This window comes from Euprymna scolopes, chromosome 43, assembly GCF_053919585.1.
Source record: "Euprymna scolopes isolate OS-2025 chromosome 43, ASM5391958v1, whole genome shotgun sequence".
NCBI classification, from domain to species: domain Eukaryota; kingdom Metazoa; phylum Mollusca; class Cephalopoda; order Sepiida; family Sepiolidae; genus Euprymna; species Euprymna scolopes.
Window position 1 is genome coordinate 29179221 of NC_136524.1, and position 17811 is coordinate 29197031.

The window sequence follows — 17811 nt, forward strand, 5'->3', positions numbered from 1 at the left end:
TATAAAGTTGGATATTTAGATTTATAAAGAATCAGAATCGGGAATATAGTATGGAATTTGTAATTGTATCTGAATCGGGGGGGGGGTATTGGAATTGTCTCATCACTACAGAATACCAAGTAGTAACCCTTTACATTTCAAGTGGGAATATGCCTTGTTTGAGGTGAAAAGGAAAAACTAGGAACAGTCTCAAATTAACGTGTGTACACCACAAACACAGGAAAATTTGGTGGCAAAATAATGTTTCTTTACTTGTAACATAAGAATAATAAATTCATAATAATTGTATATAATAATATATAATAATGATGATTATTATAAGAAGTTGAAGTCTGTCTGCGATTAATGAAATATAATTCCTCAAAATAATCTAAATACAATAAAATGGTTTAAAAAAAAAAAAAAAAAGAAACTAAAATATTCTTACAGTTAAGTGATATTTCAAACTCTAGTGTGACGGACTCGAACACATGTAAAAAAAACAAAAAAAAATCTTTTTTATATTTTTTGTTGTTGTTTCATATTTCAAAAAAAAAAAAAAAAATCTTTTTTATATTTTTTGTTGTTTCATATTTCAAATAATTATTAATTTTATATTTCTCTTCCAGCTTCTCCGCAAACGTCATATAGGGAATGATATAGTCAGTATAGTTTTCCAAGAGCCAGGAGCTTTGCCATTCACCCCAAAGTCTGTTCGATCTCATTTCCAACATGTCTTCATCATAGTCAGAGTTCATAATCCTAACACACCTGATGTTTCATACAGGTAATTATTCGACTTTAACTTTTTATTTTCCTAAAACATCTACAGGAATACTTTTTTCGCAGAATGGTTATTCTGTTAGTTGATAAAATTTACAGCAGTTTTGCACCAATTCTATGTTGCTTTAATGGAGATTAATATTAGATAGAATCATACCAACATTAAGACAAAATTAAACACAACCTTTGAATCTCCTCTGAAGAAGTTATTAGCTGGTTTAGGAGATTACCTCAGGGAAGGAACAGAAAATTTATGTTTGATGTAGACTTATATTATCCATTCATTTCCTCTAACTTATTTGAAAAAGCATTAGAACTAGCAATAAAGGAAACAAACATAACTGAAATAGAAATAGTAAAACTAGCAAGGAGAACCTTGATATATCAGTAAGCTATGGACTAGAAAAAAATAGAAATCCTAACTTTGATATTATGATGGGATACCCTGATTCTGCATGGGTAACGGATCTGGTGAAACTATACATTTTGAGGACATTAAATAATCAAATTCCAGTACTAAATGAGGGTTTATATAGAGATGATGCACTTTTTTTTTTTGTGAATTCTAGTAAAAGAATATTAGAGAAAACTAAACAAAAAAATTAAGCAATTCTTTAGTGAATTAAACTTGAAAATAACAATAGATATTAATCACAAAATAGTAAACTTCCTAGATGTAACGCTAAACCTTGAAAATGATTCATACTAACCTTAGCATAAACCAAAACAAACTCTATACTATATGGACTATAAGTCAAATCATCCCTAGCATTTCAAAAAGAATTTCTAAACTATCAATCTTTCACGAAAAACACCCGTCTAGCTGAATCCACTGTGAAAAATTTCCCCCACTCTATATCTGTGCCTAAATCAAAACGCGGATTCCATGAACAACGCTTCTTTCTTAGAACTGCACGCCTGTGGAACTCTGTTCCGTCTGCCTGCTTCCCTCCGGACTACAACTTGGATGTCTTCAAGTCCAATGTTTACAAATTCCTAATGAACCGCCCCCTTAAGTAAACACTTCAGCAAATCTCCTCACTAACATAATGTACTTGCAATAACCCTTATCCCTGAGTGGCTTCTGAGCCTTGATAAGTGGTGATCACTGTGTAAAAAAAAAAAAAAAAAAAATCATAAAGCAAGCAAGTTTTTAATAGGAATAAAGAATGCTATAACCAATATACAACAGGCAAATTAGTTATTTGAGAGACATTCAACACAAAAGCAAAAATAGGGGGAAAATTAACCACCAAATATAATATATAAGATGGCTATGAATGGAACTAGTAAAGTAAAAAGTAAAAGAAAATGGTAAAAAACCTACAAAAAGTATTGAGAGAGGGATATCTAACTCAATAGAGAAAGTATGGTGTGAAAAAAATGGACCAAGGAACTAGATCTGGTTTAATCTGCCAGTGACCACATCAAAAATAACATTCTGAAAGAATTCTACCAAATTATTGATAAATACTTCCCCCTAGAATGTAAACTAAGCAAAATAATTAATAAAAATACAGTTAAACGTCTCCATTTCATTTAACTTAACAAATTGAACAAAATCAGAAAAAATATGGATAAGGAAACCCAGGAGCAAAATAATGAAAATAACTGCAATTGCAGAAACCCAAATGAATGTCCACTTGAAGGGAAATGCCTAACTTCAGATATTGTCTATAAATGTAAGGTCATAACTGAAAACAATAGCAAGGTGTACTTGGGATCGGCAATGCCAATTCAAAGATAGTATCCGTAACCACTTAACATCCTTCAAGTTAAAGATAGGTAATAAAATAAACAACAATGAGAATTACAATAATAACGATAATAGTAGTAATAACAAAATGAATGATAGGATCAGGAAAAATTAGGTCAACAACACAGCACTAGGTGAATGGATTAGGGAACCGTAGAAATAAAAATGAATATAAATTAAATTGGTCCATATTAGGGAGGGCTAGTAAGTAAAAACCAAATAAATCAAAAAGATGTAACCTTTTATTCCCTTGAATCCTATCATATATTAACATCTAAGGAAGATTTATTAAATAAGAACCTGGATGTAGTGCCGGGGTACCTGCATGAGAATATATTCCTGTTATCCTGCATTTAGGCCAGACTAAATAGAAAGAATAACAAAAATAAAAGATATGTAAATGAATATGTAAATAAATATACACATGGGAGGGGGGATAAAAAAAGGAATTTATAAAAAAAAAAAAAAAAGCTTAGTATCGAAAATATAAATCAAATATAAATCATGGGGAAACCTACTCTTGAAATATTAACAGACTAAAACCAAAGCAAATAATGAGACGTAAGGTTAGATTAAACAATTTTAGTAAGGGTTAAGGGGGGTGATGGTAAACTGCTAAATAGTGACAGTAAAGTACTGATAACAATGATTTCTTATATATATATATAGCTTGGAAATGCAACATAAATATAAAGGATAACAAGGATAGATCATATAAATAAATAAAGGAAATTTTAAGTTAGATACTATCTATAAATATAAAAGCGAAAATGTGTGTTTGTATGTCTCGCAAAAACCTTCCACACGGGTCACGGATTTTCAGCAGATTGGTATCATTTTAAACTTCCAACCTTCGCCCGACAAATATCGAAAAATTGTCCAAAAACGTTTACTCCTTCACCTTGAAATCAGTAGTTTTCTAGGGGGGAGGGGTCAGCAAAAACCGTTCTCTCATGACGAGTTCGCTTCTATGCATGCATCATACGACGTCGTAACCTGATTTACTTTAAATATTTGAAAAAGTGACAGAATTTCGTCGACGTCGTCTTAGCTCAGTTGCTTAGAGCAAGGCCTCATTATCTAAAGGGTTTGGGTTCAAATCGTTGTGTGAGATGTCTTTTTCTTTTTTTTTTTCTTTTTTTTCGATTTTTTTTTTTTATTTTAATATTGAAGCAGGGTTATTTAAGCCATTTTTCACGTGTTTTTCAGAATTTTTTAACGTTCGTTTTTCTGTTTACTTTGCTTATTCTTAGGTTTTCATTAAACAAAAACACCCGGGCAACGCCAGGTACCCCCCTCTAGTAGAAATATAATGGTAAAAAAGATAAAAATGCGTGAATGTAGTAACATAAAAAATAAATCCACAAATTAGCCAGGAAGTGTTAATGTGAGAAATAAGTAAAGGGAAATAACTAAGCAAAATATATACAAGGAAAAGTAAATTAGAGTGATCTCCCCTAAAATAAATAACGTTTGTATATACAACAAAACGAAATGTTTACCTGTAGAGAAATAAACAAATACATTCCAAAGATATTGTAGTTTTCATACAGAGCAATTTAAATTGATAATAATAAACAATACGTGATAAATGGAGAAAATAAATTTTAGGGGGTAAATTAAATAAGATGAATTAAAGAATGTATGGCCGTTTCAATATTGACAGACAAGCGAAAACACATTCTAATGATATTGTAGTTTAAAAACAAAACCAATTTAAATTGAAAATAATATATAATAATTAATAGAGAAAATAAATTTAAGGAGGTAAATTATATTAAATAAACTGAATAAAAGGAATAATTATAAATACGAAAGTACAGCTGAAGGGGAAAAATAAATAAATAAAAAGATGGAGGTTTGACTAACAAGAATTACACTCTCGACATCAGAGGTATGATTTTGACTGCTTGTGACATGTTAAAATTGTTTGAATGTTTTTTGTTTTTTTTCTCCATAGAATTGTCTGAATAGTTTGCTACATTCAAAAATACTGTTTGTTCAAGATTGTTAACGAAACAGATGTGTAACATATACTCTTGAGAAAATAAAAGAACATGTGTTTTCAAAATTGGGAATTAAAATTTTAAAGATATGCTCTGAATATAATTGAGGATCAGGCAAGTGTAGTATATTTAGTATTGTACTATTTATATTATATTATTGCCTATCCTGCTATAACTGGAAAAACATTACTCTTGGAATATTTACGAGAAACCCGTAAAAGTGTGTGTTTGTGTGTTTTTTAGCAGGCCACCCAGCATTGCCTGGTCATAAAATACATATAAATATTTATTTTAATTAAAACAGAAACTGAGACATGTGCATGTGAGTGTTATTTTTTTAAACCATTCACTTCTTGTAAGTAAAAATGAAAAAAACGAAAAAATGCTTGACCTGAGATCGAAACCAAAATCTTAAGACAGCGAATAAAGTATGATAACCATTAGACCAGCATTACACGATTTTTAAACGATGTCTTCAAATTACTTATTCTTAACACAAGTAATCTGAACAATTCGCACATGCACATTCATGAAACAGTTTGCAAGCCTAAAAACCTGATGACAGCCACGTACCAATTTTTCAATTTGGACCCTTTGGCAGCCCTTTATTCCAGATGAAAACAGATTAAAGTTTTCCGCATGTCTGAATGCCACATACCGAATTTCAAGTTTGTAGATCAAAAATTTGTTGATGTGTCCTCACACACATTCTCACTTTTATAGATATGCTAGCAAATGTGCCTGGCGGTTCCTAGTATTAAATGTAACGTTAAATTTCTTTAGAACAAATTAAGTAAAAAAAAAAAAAGACGTGCATGATTTTAAAAAAAATTTTTTTTAACCATTTGTAAGTAAAAACAATTTTTTTTTTTTTTTCTTTTTTTTACAAAGGAGCCACCACTTATCAAGGCCAGAGGCCACTCGAGGATAAGGTTTAATAAGTGTACAGTGGTCAATGGGACAATGACGTAGTAATTGTTAGTAGTGGAAATTTGATTACTTAAAGCGAACGGCTCATCAAGAACTTGTTTATGTTGGACTTGAAGATGACCATATTATAGGCAGCCAGAAAGCAGGCAAATGGAAGTTCCACAAGTGTGCAGTTCTAAGGATGAAGCTTTGTTCATGGAATCTACGTTTACGTTTAGGCACAGACAAAGAGTGAGGGAAATTATTGATAGTGTTTTCAGCTAGACGAGTGTTTCTCGTGTAAATTTGGCAGAAGGGGACCATAGATTGGAGCTCAGACGAGCACGCCATGAAAATAACAATAAAGCAGAAACAGGCTCGCAACGTCTTTTCTGTGAGAAAGAGGTTGCAGAGAAGAGAAAAGGACACCCCCACTAGGCTACAAATTCTATTTGAACTCTGTCAAGGCAGGATAAGATCTTTCTAGCAGCTCCTGCTCAGATGTGGCTACAGTACTCCATTCTTGGAGTACTTGTCTCTTATATAGGTAGAGAATTGCATCAGCAGTGAGATATCTACTGGATTGATAGAAGGATCCCACTATTTTCCCAGCAGCCTTTGCAATGGATTTGATGTGTGTGTTCCATTTTAGATCGGGATTAATGGTCAAGCCCAGGAGCTTGTCAAAACATGGAGGCTCCTCAAGATAACCATTCATTTCAATTGATGCCAGATGGGGATCAGAGCGTTGATGATGTAAAGACAGAAGTTTGGTTTTAGATGCATTAAAAGTAACCAGTCACATTTTTCCCCATTGTACCACATGCTCAAGATCAGAGAAGAGAGAATCAGAACTTGGTTGTTTACGGTCTTTGATGTGCTGCCATAGATGGTTGTCTCGTCAGCATAAATGTCTGAATGATCTAAGGATGTGATTTGGAAAATCATTGATGTATATTAGGAGGAGAGTTGGGCCCAGGATGGAGCCCTGAGGGACTTGAGCTTCTGATTTCTGCCCATCATCCACTACTCTTATGAACCTATAAGAGAGAAATGATTTAATAATTGAAAAGACATTTCCGGCTATACCATAACTGGAGATCTTGTGAAGTAGACCCTTATGCCATACTCTATCAAAGGCCTTTGATATGTCGAGCAATTATCCTAGAAAGGAAACATCCGTCAAGAGATTCGTCGATCCTGAGATATAACCGTAAGCACATCAGCTTTAGATCTAGCAGAACGGGAACCATATTGTAGGTCCCTAAGAAGTTTATTTTTGCTGAGGTGGTTGACTACTTCTCTATTTAAATTACTCTGGCTGAGATCGAAACCAAAACCTAGATAGTGAATCAAGTATGATAACCATTAGACCAGCATGACACGATCTTTAAAAGGTGTTCTCAAACTACTTACTCTTAACATAAGTAATCTGTAATGTGAACTATTCACGCATGCACATATGTTAAACAGTTAAAAATAGATTAAAAAATCTGATCGCTCCTGCATACCAATTTTTCAATTTTTATCCCTTAGCAGCCCCTTTTTTCGGATGATTACCGATTAAAATTTTCCACATGTCTGAATAATCTATATATCAAATTTCAAGTTTGTAGATCAAAAATTCATAGAGTATATAGGTTGAGAAGTGTCCTGTCATATACACATATATTCTCACTTTTATTTATGATATATATAAAACAAGACTGATGAAAATAAAAATTGAATAAACTACAATATTCATTATTTCATTAAAAATCAAAACAAATTATAACAAAGTATAATCCTTAACCACTAGATATTCAAAGATATACCTTTTCATCAGAGGATATTCAAAGATATACCTTTTCATCAGAGGATAAGGTTCTTATCCAGAATTTGACCTTTTTTTTTTTAAAAAAAAAGACATCTTTATGATGTACGTACCATCTTGGAAAAATATCATATTCCAAAAATGATGTAAATTAGTTAAGTAGTTTTTTCTTTTTATGCAGAAAATCATTTTTTTATGATTTTTATGGATTAATAATATATTGTAACCATTATAAGGCTGATTTTTTAAATCCCAGTAGTTCAAATTGAGTTACCTACCTATATTAAATATGGCGGATCAAGATTGTTTTCACTTTATCAAAAAAGTTTCATTTTCTTAGTTAACAAAAAGAAAAGCCTATCTGATCAATTTTGAATGTGACTTTTTTTTTTTTTTTTTTTTTTTTTTTAATTAGGTTGAATTCTGAACTTGTATGGGACAAGCTTGTTCTATTTTCTGCTTTAAATTTCTTCCACTCTTGATTCCTTAAGGATAAGTTTTGTTTTTCTTCATTCATAAGTTATACAATGCGTTTGATTTCAGCTGTTTCATTCTTAGTCAGTACTTATGTTTCACAAATCTGTTTCCATGTTTGCAACATTTAAGTTTTGCAAGTCTTTTACATGTAGTTTCTATTTGTAAGGTTCCATTGAGGGTTGTTTGTTGGTCTGCTTCATTTACTTTCCATTTACTTTTTCATTGTCTTTCTATTAGTTCTAGATTTGAAAAACCAACTTTTCTTGAGACTAAATTTTGTTTCTCAGGGGTTTTGGTTTATGTTGGTTATTTTTGCTGCTTTATGTTTGATCTGTATTATTTTAAGGATTATTTTCATCAACATCATCCTTGTCGTCGTTTCCTTTTCGTTTGACATTCAAATACATTTTTTCTTCTTCCATTAAATAATATTCTGTTTAACTTTTTTTTTTAAATTAACTTTATTGCTATGTTTTTATTGCTGGTGGCCATTATTTAAAATACCTTTTCAGCATTCCTTTTACCTTTTTTTACAAAAAAAAAAAAATTCTGTGCTTATTCCATTTGAAGAATTTACTTTCATAATGAGGGCCATAATTTAAGTTGCTGTGCAACGACTATTCTTTAAAATCCAGTAAATGCAAGGGACATAACTCTTTTCAAAATATTAGTTACTTTAAAATAAAAACCGTTTTCCATATTCTCTAGATCAAGTGTATGCAACAACCCAGCCTGCGAGACCAGTTAATGTGGACCTTAGATAGCATTTTGTTTTTATTATTATACACTTTAATTTCGATTCTTTTTTTTTCCTCTGAGATTTTTGAATTGACTAAACAAAATATCACGTTTGTATTTCTAAAATGTATTCACAATGTTACTGAATGTACTTAATTACTTAACTATAATTTTCAGAATTCTACATAAGAGTTCATTTTCTTACAGTAACTGGCCCTCATTATTGTTAGAAAAATATTGCACACCCCTGCTCTAGATGAATCCGTTTTCATTTATCCCCCTCCTTCCCTCACTTCGAACTTTTGCCCTTTTTTTTTTTTTTTTTTTTTTTTGTGGCTTGCACTTGATTTTTGCACAAATACAGGAGTATTCAAACAGACCTCCTTGATAAAGTCTTCATTAATGCAGATGGGTTCTTCTCTCATTGTGGGTTCGAATAGAGATTCAGTTCACCATTAATGATTTCTTTTAAGAATCTCAACAGTAATACTTTAATAAAGTACTTTGACAAAAACATCCATATTCTGTCGATAATTAGATTGGTACAACAAATGATATAAAAAAAAAACCATCACATGTACAAATGCTGGCTGGTGTATATTCCTGCGTAAAATCAAATGGACCTAATGCTATATCTCCAGTGAAAAAAAGAAAAATATTCATCTTCCATGCCCTGCACTTTGGTTTCTATGAAAAACAAGGGTTGCAATTAATTCGCATGATAAACCCAAGCAGAAGACTGCTGCACTGATGTCATAAATGGCATTTATCAGAAAGGAAGTCTGAATATTGAATGATGAGCATTTGGGGTTGGGAATATTAAATCTTACTTGCTTCCAGTTTTTCTTCTATCACTATGGTCTAATTCTGGGATGCTGATATCGCTTTCTAATTTGATGCTGCATGTTTATCTCCTTGGGATAAGCTGAAATATGCAACTGATTTTAGAAGTTGAACTGGGTTCAGTTTTGGATTGGAGTACAATATGGCTTGTTTCGTTTAGTCCTGTTAAAACTTGGCTTGTCTTTCAATTGTAGATCTGTTCATTTTCTTCCATTATTGAGAAATTGACTCTGAAATTTGATCTTTGTTTTTTCTTATCAAATCCTTCTTGGAATTCATAAAGTAGATCCATTGCTTTTCTTTTTTTTCTTTTTTCTTTTTTTTCTTTTTTCTTTTTTTTTCTCGTAAAATCGGTTCTCTCTATCACTCTAAAACATTTTCTCATACTCAAGTCTATTCTTTGTCTCTTCAAATCTATTATCAGACTATGTATGGGGTACTGTTGTCATATTTGACTTGGTGAATCTCTGATCCATTTGAGGGTTTGTGATAAGTATCTATAATTTGATTGCCCACCCTCACTCTTTCTTCTCTGCAACCTCTCTCCCACAGGCATAATGTTGCTAGTCTTAGTCTTTTTTTTATAAATGCTATTATAGCATGTAGCATGTGTTCTTCAGAATTGTCTGATTTATTCCGTTTCTTTTATTCCAGCTTGTTTGACTCTGAGATTTCCATCAATATACTGTTTTGGTACATTATAATGCAGCATCCTATCCTACTAGCTTCTTTCCAAGAACTGCAGGCTTGTGGAACTCTCTTCCTACTGACTGTTTTCCTCCTACTTACAGCCTTGGTCTTCTTAAAACTAAGACCAATGGGCATTTCCTGCCTATATGATAATCATTTTTAGTTATTGTTAGCACCATAAATATAATCGCTTCATGCCTTATTTGGAGCGATTTTCAGTTTTTAGAAAAAATAAGGGATACGACCCCCCCTCCCCAACATCTTATATTTACATGTGGCAGAACATTTCTTAAAAATAGATACACCTGACAAAAGGGTTATATCACCGAAATATTGCGAAATTCTGATCTCATATTAGACTTCTTTTTTTTTTTTTTTATAAACTAGATTATACGGCATGTTATGTTGACACGCCGTTTCTCATTAGATCACCGAAGTTGAGCAATGTTTAGCCCAGTCAGTATTAATATGGGTGACCATTTGAGAATTCAGTGCTGTATGTACTCTCCGCTTATCTCTGCATTGTTTTTAGTCATCTAGCACTGCTTGCCACTGGACTCAAACAGTGCCGATTAAGATTGTCTCACAATTACATGCACAACTACCCTTACAGGAGGTATCCATTGTCTTTCAAGACTGAATGGAGGCATAGAATTGATTTTAGTAATCAGGGAGAAAAGTTGGAAAAAAAATTTTTATTTTATTTTTTTATTTATTTTTTTAATTTTTTAATTTTATTTTTATGTATTTTTTTTTTAAATTTTATTTTTATGTATTTATTTTTTTTTAATTTTATTTTTATGTATTTATTTTTTTAAATTTTATTTTTATGTATTTATTTTTTTAAAAAATTTTTATTTTATTTTTATGTATTTTTAATTTTTTAATTCTATTTTTATGTATTTATTTTTTTAATTTTTTTATTTTATTTTTATGTATTTTAAATTTTTTTATTTTTATGTATTTATTTTTTAAAATTTTTTTATTTTATTTTTTATGTATGTATTTTTAATTTTTTAATTTTATTTTTATGTATTTATTTTTTAATGTTTAAATTTACTTGATGTTCAGTTTTCCATTCTTAGAAAAACTTTCTGGACACTTTTTCTTTTTTTGTTCACATGTTTATTCAAAGTATAATTTATGTTTATTTTAGTGTTGCTGTGAGCCGTTGTAAAGATGTGCCACCTTTTGGACCACCAATACCCGAAATTCATTTCAAGAAAGGACATGAATTCACTGACTTCTTGTTTGCTAAAGGTATGTATTATATAAACTTATGTGTAGATTAGTGATTTTTTTTGTTTTTGTTTTTAATCCTTACATTTCAGGTGAAACCCTTATGTACTTGTGTCATGTTAAAATAGTATAAATTTCCAAAATTAATAAAAAAATAATTCAGTAAAAAAATAATTACAATTAAAAATAAAATTTATCAAATTATAAAGTTTTATTGTATGTTTTAATGTGAAAGAGTTGTACGACCAATTCAGTATGACAAACTGACTTATCTCCCTTAAATTGAGGGCCTGCCATTTTTAAACATATTTAAAAACATCATTGGTGGGTGATGTGTTAAAAATACATTTAGCACATCTACTGGGTCATTTTTGGCACTGTTTTACAATTTGTTATTGTGCAAAGAGAGATAACTCTCGTTTACTAATAGATTCGTTCATTTTTTTTTTTTCATCTCATAATTTAGGACGCTCGGTCCGACGATATTTATTAAATCAAAACATAAAAAGAAATCTGTGACAAATTTTTTTAATGTAACAAAGTTGATAACATTAATAATACAAAATGTAATTTACGATGCTAAAACCAATGATATTTTCATTAGATGAAAACATTTAAAAAAGCTGCCGCAACTTTTTTTTCTACATTTTTTACAACTAATTTTTTTTTTTTTTTTTTTTTTAATTAAAAAATAAATGTAATGTTAAGGTTTGCCCGAGTGTTTGTAGGTGTGTGTATAGGGGGATGGGGGGAGTAATAACCCTGTTTAAATATTATAAAAAACAATGTTAAAAAAATCAGGGGTGGGGGCAGAAAAAAATGGCATAAATAACCCTGTCTGATCGAACCTGCAATCTTAAGATAACAACGCTGTGTGTATGGGGGGGGGTACACTAAAGAATAAGCAAAGTAATAACCCTGTTTAAATTAAAAGAAAAAAAAAAAAAACGTTGCCCGGGTGTTTAAAGGTGTAAAAGAAAAAAGGTTGGGAGGCGGGATTGAACCCGGAAGCCTTAATGCGGAGGTGGAAACAAAAGCCAACCACTTAACCGTCTCGACCGCGAGTGAAAGTAATTGATTAGCGTGTTAAGTTAAGGCTTATAAAGTGAGTGAAAGAGGTTTGATTGACAGGAAGACGCTAAATGAGGTCATTGTGGGATCGTTACGATGACGTAGCGGTATTTTTAGTTTTCGCTTCCCCAAGATTATGATGGAGGGGGGGGGAGCTCCCCATTTAAAGGGGATTGTCCAAATCAAATAGCAATTGTCTGATATAAGAAGAAACTTCACATTGATCAAAAGCTGATTGCTTTCTGGACGTTTTGGCGAGAAAGCCGAGAACACGAACCGTTTGAATTTAGTTTCATTGTATTTATACTAAAAAGCCAAACAGGCAACAAAGCGAAATAGCGCGAATCTTATAAAAGTCGATGTAAATGAATCTAGATGCGACGCGCATTCGCAAATCGTAGATATTATTATCTAGGGGGTATATAAAAAGTTCTAAGACATAGTAAGCCCGTTGAAAATGGCGGCAAAAAAAGCCTTTGCGAGGCATAAAATGATCATATTTTGCCTTATATATATATAGATGTTAAAACCTAGATGTTGTTTTTAATAATATAAGCTTTATTCAGTAAAAAAAAAAAAAAGGAAAAAAAAATTTTTTTTTCTTTCTCTATTTCTTTTTTCTCCTCCTCATCATTCTCTCTCCATTATATTTTTTTTATTAGTTTTCTTTAGATTGCCCCTCCCTCTTTACATAATTAAAGTTCTGTGTTTTAAGGTTTTTTAACTCCAACCTTTTAAAGAGTTCCTACCTAATAAAAAAAAAAAAAAAAATCCATTATTCATTGAACATTTGAATAGTCAAGTCGCTGCCTGATGATATCTGTTGTTTGATTGAAACAAATGGCTGTTTGTAGCCGCGGGATGTAAACATGTTTATATAACAAACAAGTATTATCAGCTCTTTTTATTGAGCACTATCTAACAACCTCGTTGAATTCACTAGTCTATTACTTTTGAATAAAAAAAACCCGAGTATATATATATATATATATATATATATAATTATTTTTTTACTATAATAATTAAATAATTAAATATCTTAATATTTTTTAACGTTCATATTAGTGATGGGACGATTCCAAAATTTTTCCCGATTTTGATACAATTTCCAATTCTTTAGAAATCCCTAATCATTTAACTGTAAGATTATTTCCCTTGATTTTCGTAAAAACAGATGTTAAATATGCAGATATTTTCCTAAACGTGAAAATACACACGTGGATGATGATCTATCGATTTTAGCTTTACTGGTAATATAAAATCAATAAGCATTTATTATTTATCATTATTGCCTGCAATGGAAGATTTAGGTTTAAATAAAATCAAATAAAACAAAAAAAGACAATTAAAAGAATCATTTTGGCATCGGAAAATAGGCACCAATATTTCTGATACTGATTCCGATACCTCCAATTCTTCAAATTTTCCTAATTCTGATACCCGCAATTCTTCTAATTTTTCCGATTCCAATTAATCGTTCCAACATTAGTTCATATACCAATAAAATCAAAGTCAAAATTTATTGACTCAATTATTGAAGCTTCATGATTATCATTTTTCATAATCAAACATGCGTATAATATTTTTGCAAAAATCAAAACAACAAAATAACATTGCAATTCTTTCATAACCGTTTGGACAATTTTAAATATATCATGTAAATATATTCCAAAATAGTTACTTTTCAGATGGCAAAATACACTAGTTATATGAATACATTCTTAATCTCTATTTTAAGAGATCAAGCAGTTGGACCTACCTCTCTACCATTTATTTTTTTCGATAGCTTTTGAACTTATTAGTAATTGCCTCATTTTTGTATTTCTACTTTTTAAATGATATTTCAACCAATTATTTTAATATTAATTTAATCTTTTGTTACTTTGATAATTATTTTTTCTCCAAATTTTTTTATTTAATTGATTTATTTCCCAAATATTAATCTTCACCTTAAAATTCTGCATTATGAAGAATCATCTCTTTTACGCAACAAGAATGACCCGTTTCTTGACCGGGCTGTGACTTGTGATGAAAAGTGGGTTCTTTACAACAATCGGCAACACTCAGCTCAGTGGTTGGACACCGAAACTCCATGACACATCCTGAAGCCAGAGTTGCATCAAAAGAAGGTCATGCTGACTGTTTGGTGGTTTGCAACTAGTCTCTTCCATTAGTTTTTTTGAATACAGGCAAAACCATTACGGTGGGAAAGTACTGTCAACAAATGGATGAAATGCATCAGAAACTTCGACAACAACACCCAGCATTAGTCAACAGAAAAGGCCCAATTCTTCTCCTCCACGACAATGCCCGACCGCACATTGCTAAACCAACCCTGCAGAAGTTGAACGAATTGGGCAATGAAACTTTGCCTCATCCGCCATACTCTCAGATCTCTCATCTACCGACTACCACTTTTTCAAGCATCTCAACAACTTTCTGCGTGAGAAAACCTAAGCGATATCAAAAACACCTTCAGCATTTTCATCACCACCAGAACAAGATTTTTACGTTACTGGCATAAATACTTGTTTTGCGGTGGTAAAAGTATGTTGATTCTGATGGTGCATGGTCATCTGAATTTAAGTTAAAAACTGCAAGAACTTATCGACCTGATAAATTTTTTTAAATTATAAATTGATGATCATTTAAGCTAATGCATTTCAGGTGAAAACATTACATGTCATTAATTTATTTTTAATGCACACTATTATTCTCATCTTCGTTGTTTCACGACATTTCGGCCAACTATTCCTCTGGCCGTCATCAGGTGGTAACTGCAACAGGATAGGAACTCCGAATCTCCTAACTGCATTCTCAGCAATTGCTGCCATTTATAGTTGTTGTCGTCTCACCACGTTTTTAGCCAAGGTAAGCCTCTGGCTGGTTTTGGGTAGGATTGAAACTTATCTTCAGACAATTCTCACCTGAAACCATAGATTCAATGTCCCTATCCACTGAGCCACGGACCCTGAAGGCCAAAAAACGTGGTGAGACAACAACAACTATGGATGGCAGTAATTGCTGAGAATGCAGTTACGAGATTCGGCGTTCCTATCCGTCGCGGTTACCACCTGATGAAGGCCAGAGAAATAGTTGGGTGAAACAACAACTAATAAAGACGAGAATAATAGTCCGCAATAAAAATAAATTAATAAATAATACTCATCTCAATAATGAATTCCAATTAAATAATACATGTCTTGTCAAAATTAGTATAAATTCCTAAAATTAAAAATGGTCCAGTAGAAAAATAATTACAAGTAAAAATAGAATCCATTGGAATATTCAGTTTTAGCATGTTTTTAATGTGGAAGATCAACAAGGGAGATAACCCTTGACTAAAACTACCTTAAATCAAGGGTCCACTATTTTTAAACACAAAATGCTAGAACGTAATTATGGATGATATTTTTATTAAAAATACATTTAGCACATCTTCTACTGGATCACTTTTTGTAATTTTTGTAGTTTGTACTAATTTCGACATATGTACATGTCATGTTTTCACCTGAAATACCTTCAATCTATACAAAAAACATTTTGTGATTTTTATTTGTTTTGTTTATTTACTTTAACATATTTTATTTAAAAAAAAAAAACATTAAAAAAAATGATTAAATTTGTCATATCAAAATGGTGATTTTAAAATTGAAAATTGGGCAAATTTTTTAAAATCCAAGATGGAGTCATGAAATTTGAAAGATTGCAAGGGTGAGTAAGTATGCAATTATAATTCTAACAAAGGGAGATAACACGAATACCTAATCATTTATTTATTTTTATTTTTTTATCTATCTATAATATAAAAGTTAAAATGTGTGTTTGTGTGTGCGACAGAGGCTTTTTTTCGGGGAGAGTTACTATTTCTTAAAACTTTTTATATACTCTCTAGAGTCGTGTCTATCTTTTGTTTGAGCGACTTTTATTTTATAAAATTTCCACTATTCTGTCTTCTTGCATGTTTGTTTGTGTTTTTCGTATAAATAAAGTGAAAGTAATTGAAGAAAACACAATTCTCTGGCACTCTTGCCAGGGACGTCCAGAAAGCAATAAGCTTTGATCAATGTGGGGAAAGCCATTCATATCAGACAATTGCAATTCATTTGGACACTTCCCTTTTAGTGGGGAGCTGGTTTTTCCCAACATCTTGGGGAAACAAACAAATACGCAGAAAGCGTAAAGCTTAACTGGCTTGCAGCCAAAGTTAAGTGCGTGATTTAATTCCCCTATGGCGTGATGTTTTACCTTGTTAAATTTATGCACCTGTGTGAATTCATTCTCTTAACTTTTTAATCGTTTAATTTCAACCATTCTCGCTTCTCTGCCCTCTTAATGTTATGGTAAGATATCACGTTTTCTTTTCCGCCTTCGCCTCAAGGCTTCTGGTTCGAGCCTACCTACCTACTAAAATTTTTTTTTTTTTTTTTTTTTTTTTTTACTTACATACACACTTACAAACACCTGGGCAATGTTGGCCACCCCCACTAGTTTTTAATTAAATTTTTGTCTTATCTCGTTTTTTTTTTTTTTTTTTTTTATTATTTGTTTTTTTTTTTTTGTTTTTATTATTTGTTTTTTGTTTTGTTTTTTTTAAATTTCCAGTGATAAATGGGGAAAATGCTGCACATCGATCTGAGAAATTTAAAGCTATGGCTGCACGAACTCATCAAGAATACCTCAGAGACTTGGCTACAAATTATGTGACTACAACTGCTTTAGATTCCACTTCTAAACTCAGTAAGTTTTTATTTAGATTTAAATAACACAATGTTAAATATTACTAACAGGCTTGCTCTATGTTGCCTGAATATCAGATGTTTTGGTTTGAACTTAAAAGTTAAAAAAAAATTTTTTTTACCCTAAACAAGGCATATTGCCACTTGGATGTAAAGGACACCTATTTGAGATCATATCTAACAGAGGACAGTGGGGAATTTTCAGATAAGAAATTGTGTCCATATCGTTTCCTCTAACAATTTTTGAAGTATTTTAAAACTGAACTCTGAATTGTTGATTAGTATCAACCTTAGAAAAAGAGGTGCTTATTGTTCCCCTGATTTAGCGGAGAGGGACCTATGTTTTCAGTAGCGTCCGTGCGTCTGTTAGTCCGGACAATTGCCAGATAACTGTCCATTAGTTTTTCCTGAAATTTTGCTACAAATTCTATTTCATTAAATAGATGTATGTGCACAGTAAAAAAAAATTTTTTTGCAAAAATTCCCGTGGTGTCCCCAGGGGTTCAAAAGAGGTAAAAAAAATGACCCAAAATGGTAAAAAAAACCAACATGTTTTGCCCCATAACTTTTGATCCATCCATTAGATCAAAATATGGAGACCATTGTTCTTGCCCGTTTTTGTGGCTCTTTTTCATATTTTTCAACAAAAACTTTATGTATGTCTATATAGTGGTTTTCCATGGTACTGAATTCAAATATACATATCTTAAGATGTGTAAATGCACCGTTTGTCCATTTTTACTGGGATTCATGCCCCAAAATTGCAAA

At 31.4% G+C, this 17811-nt stretch overlaps 1 protein-coding gene across 3 annotated transcripts in view; it reads left to right on the forward strand.

Annotated features, from left to right (window-relative positions):
* Window positions 1-17811, forward strand: part of LOC145268260 (signal-induced proliferation-associated 1-like protein 2) — a 201636-nt gene that overhangs the window by 120888 nt on the left and 62937 nt on the right. For all 3 annotated transcript variants that reach the window (XM_080123607.1, XM_080123609.1, XM_080123608.1), the window contains 3 exons: window positions 609-766; window positions 11151-11254; window positions 16910-17044. In XM_080123607.1, the coding sequence (XP_079979733.1) occupies window positions 609-766; window positions 11151-11254; window positions 16910-17044 (397 nt within the window). The remainder of the gene's footprint in view (window positions 1-608; window positions 767-11150; window positions 11255-16909; window positions 17045-17811) is intronic.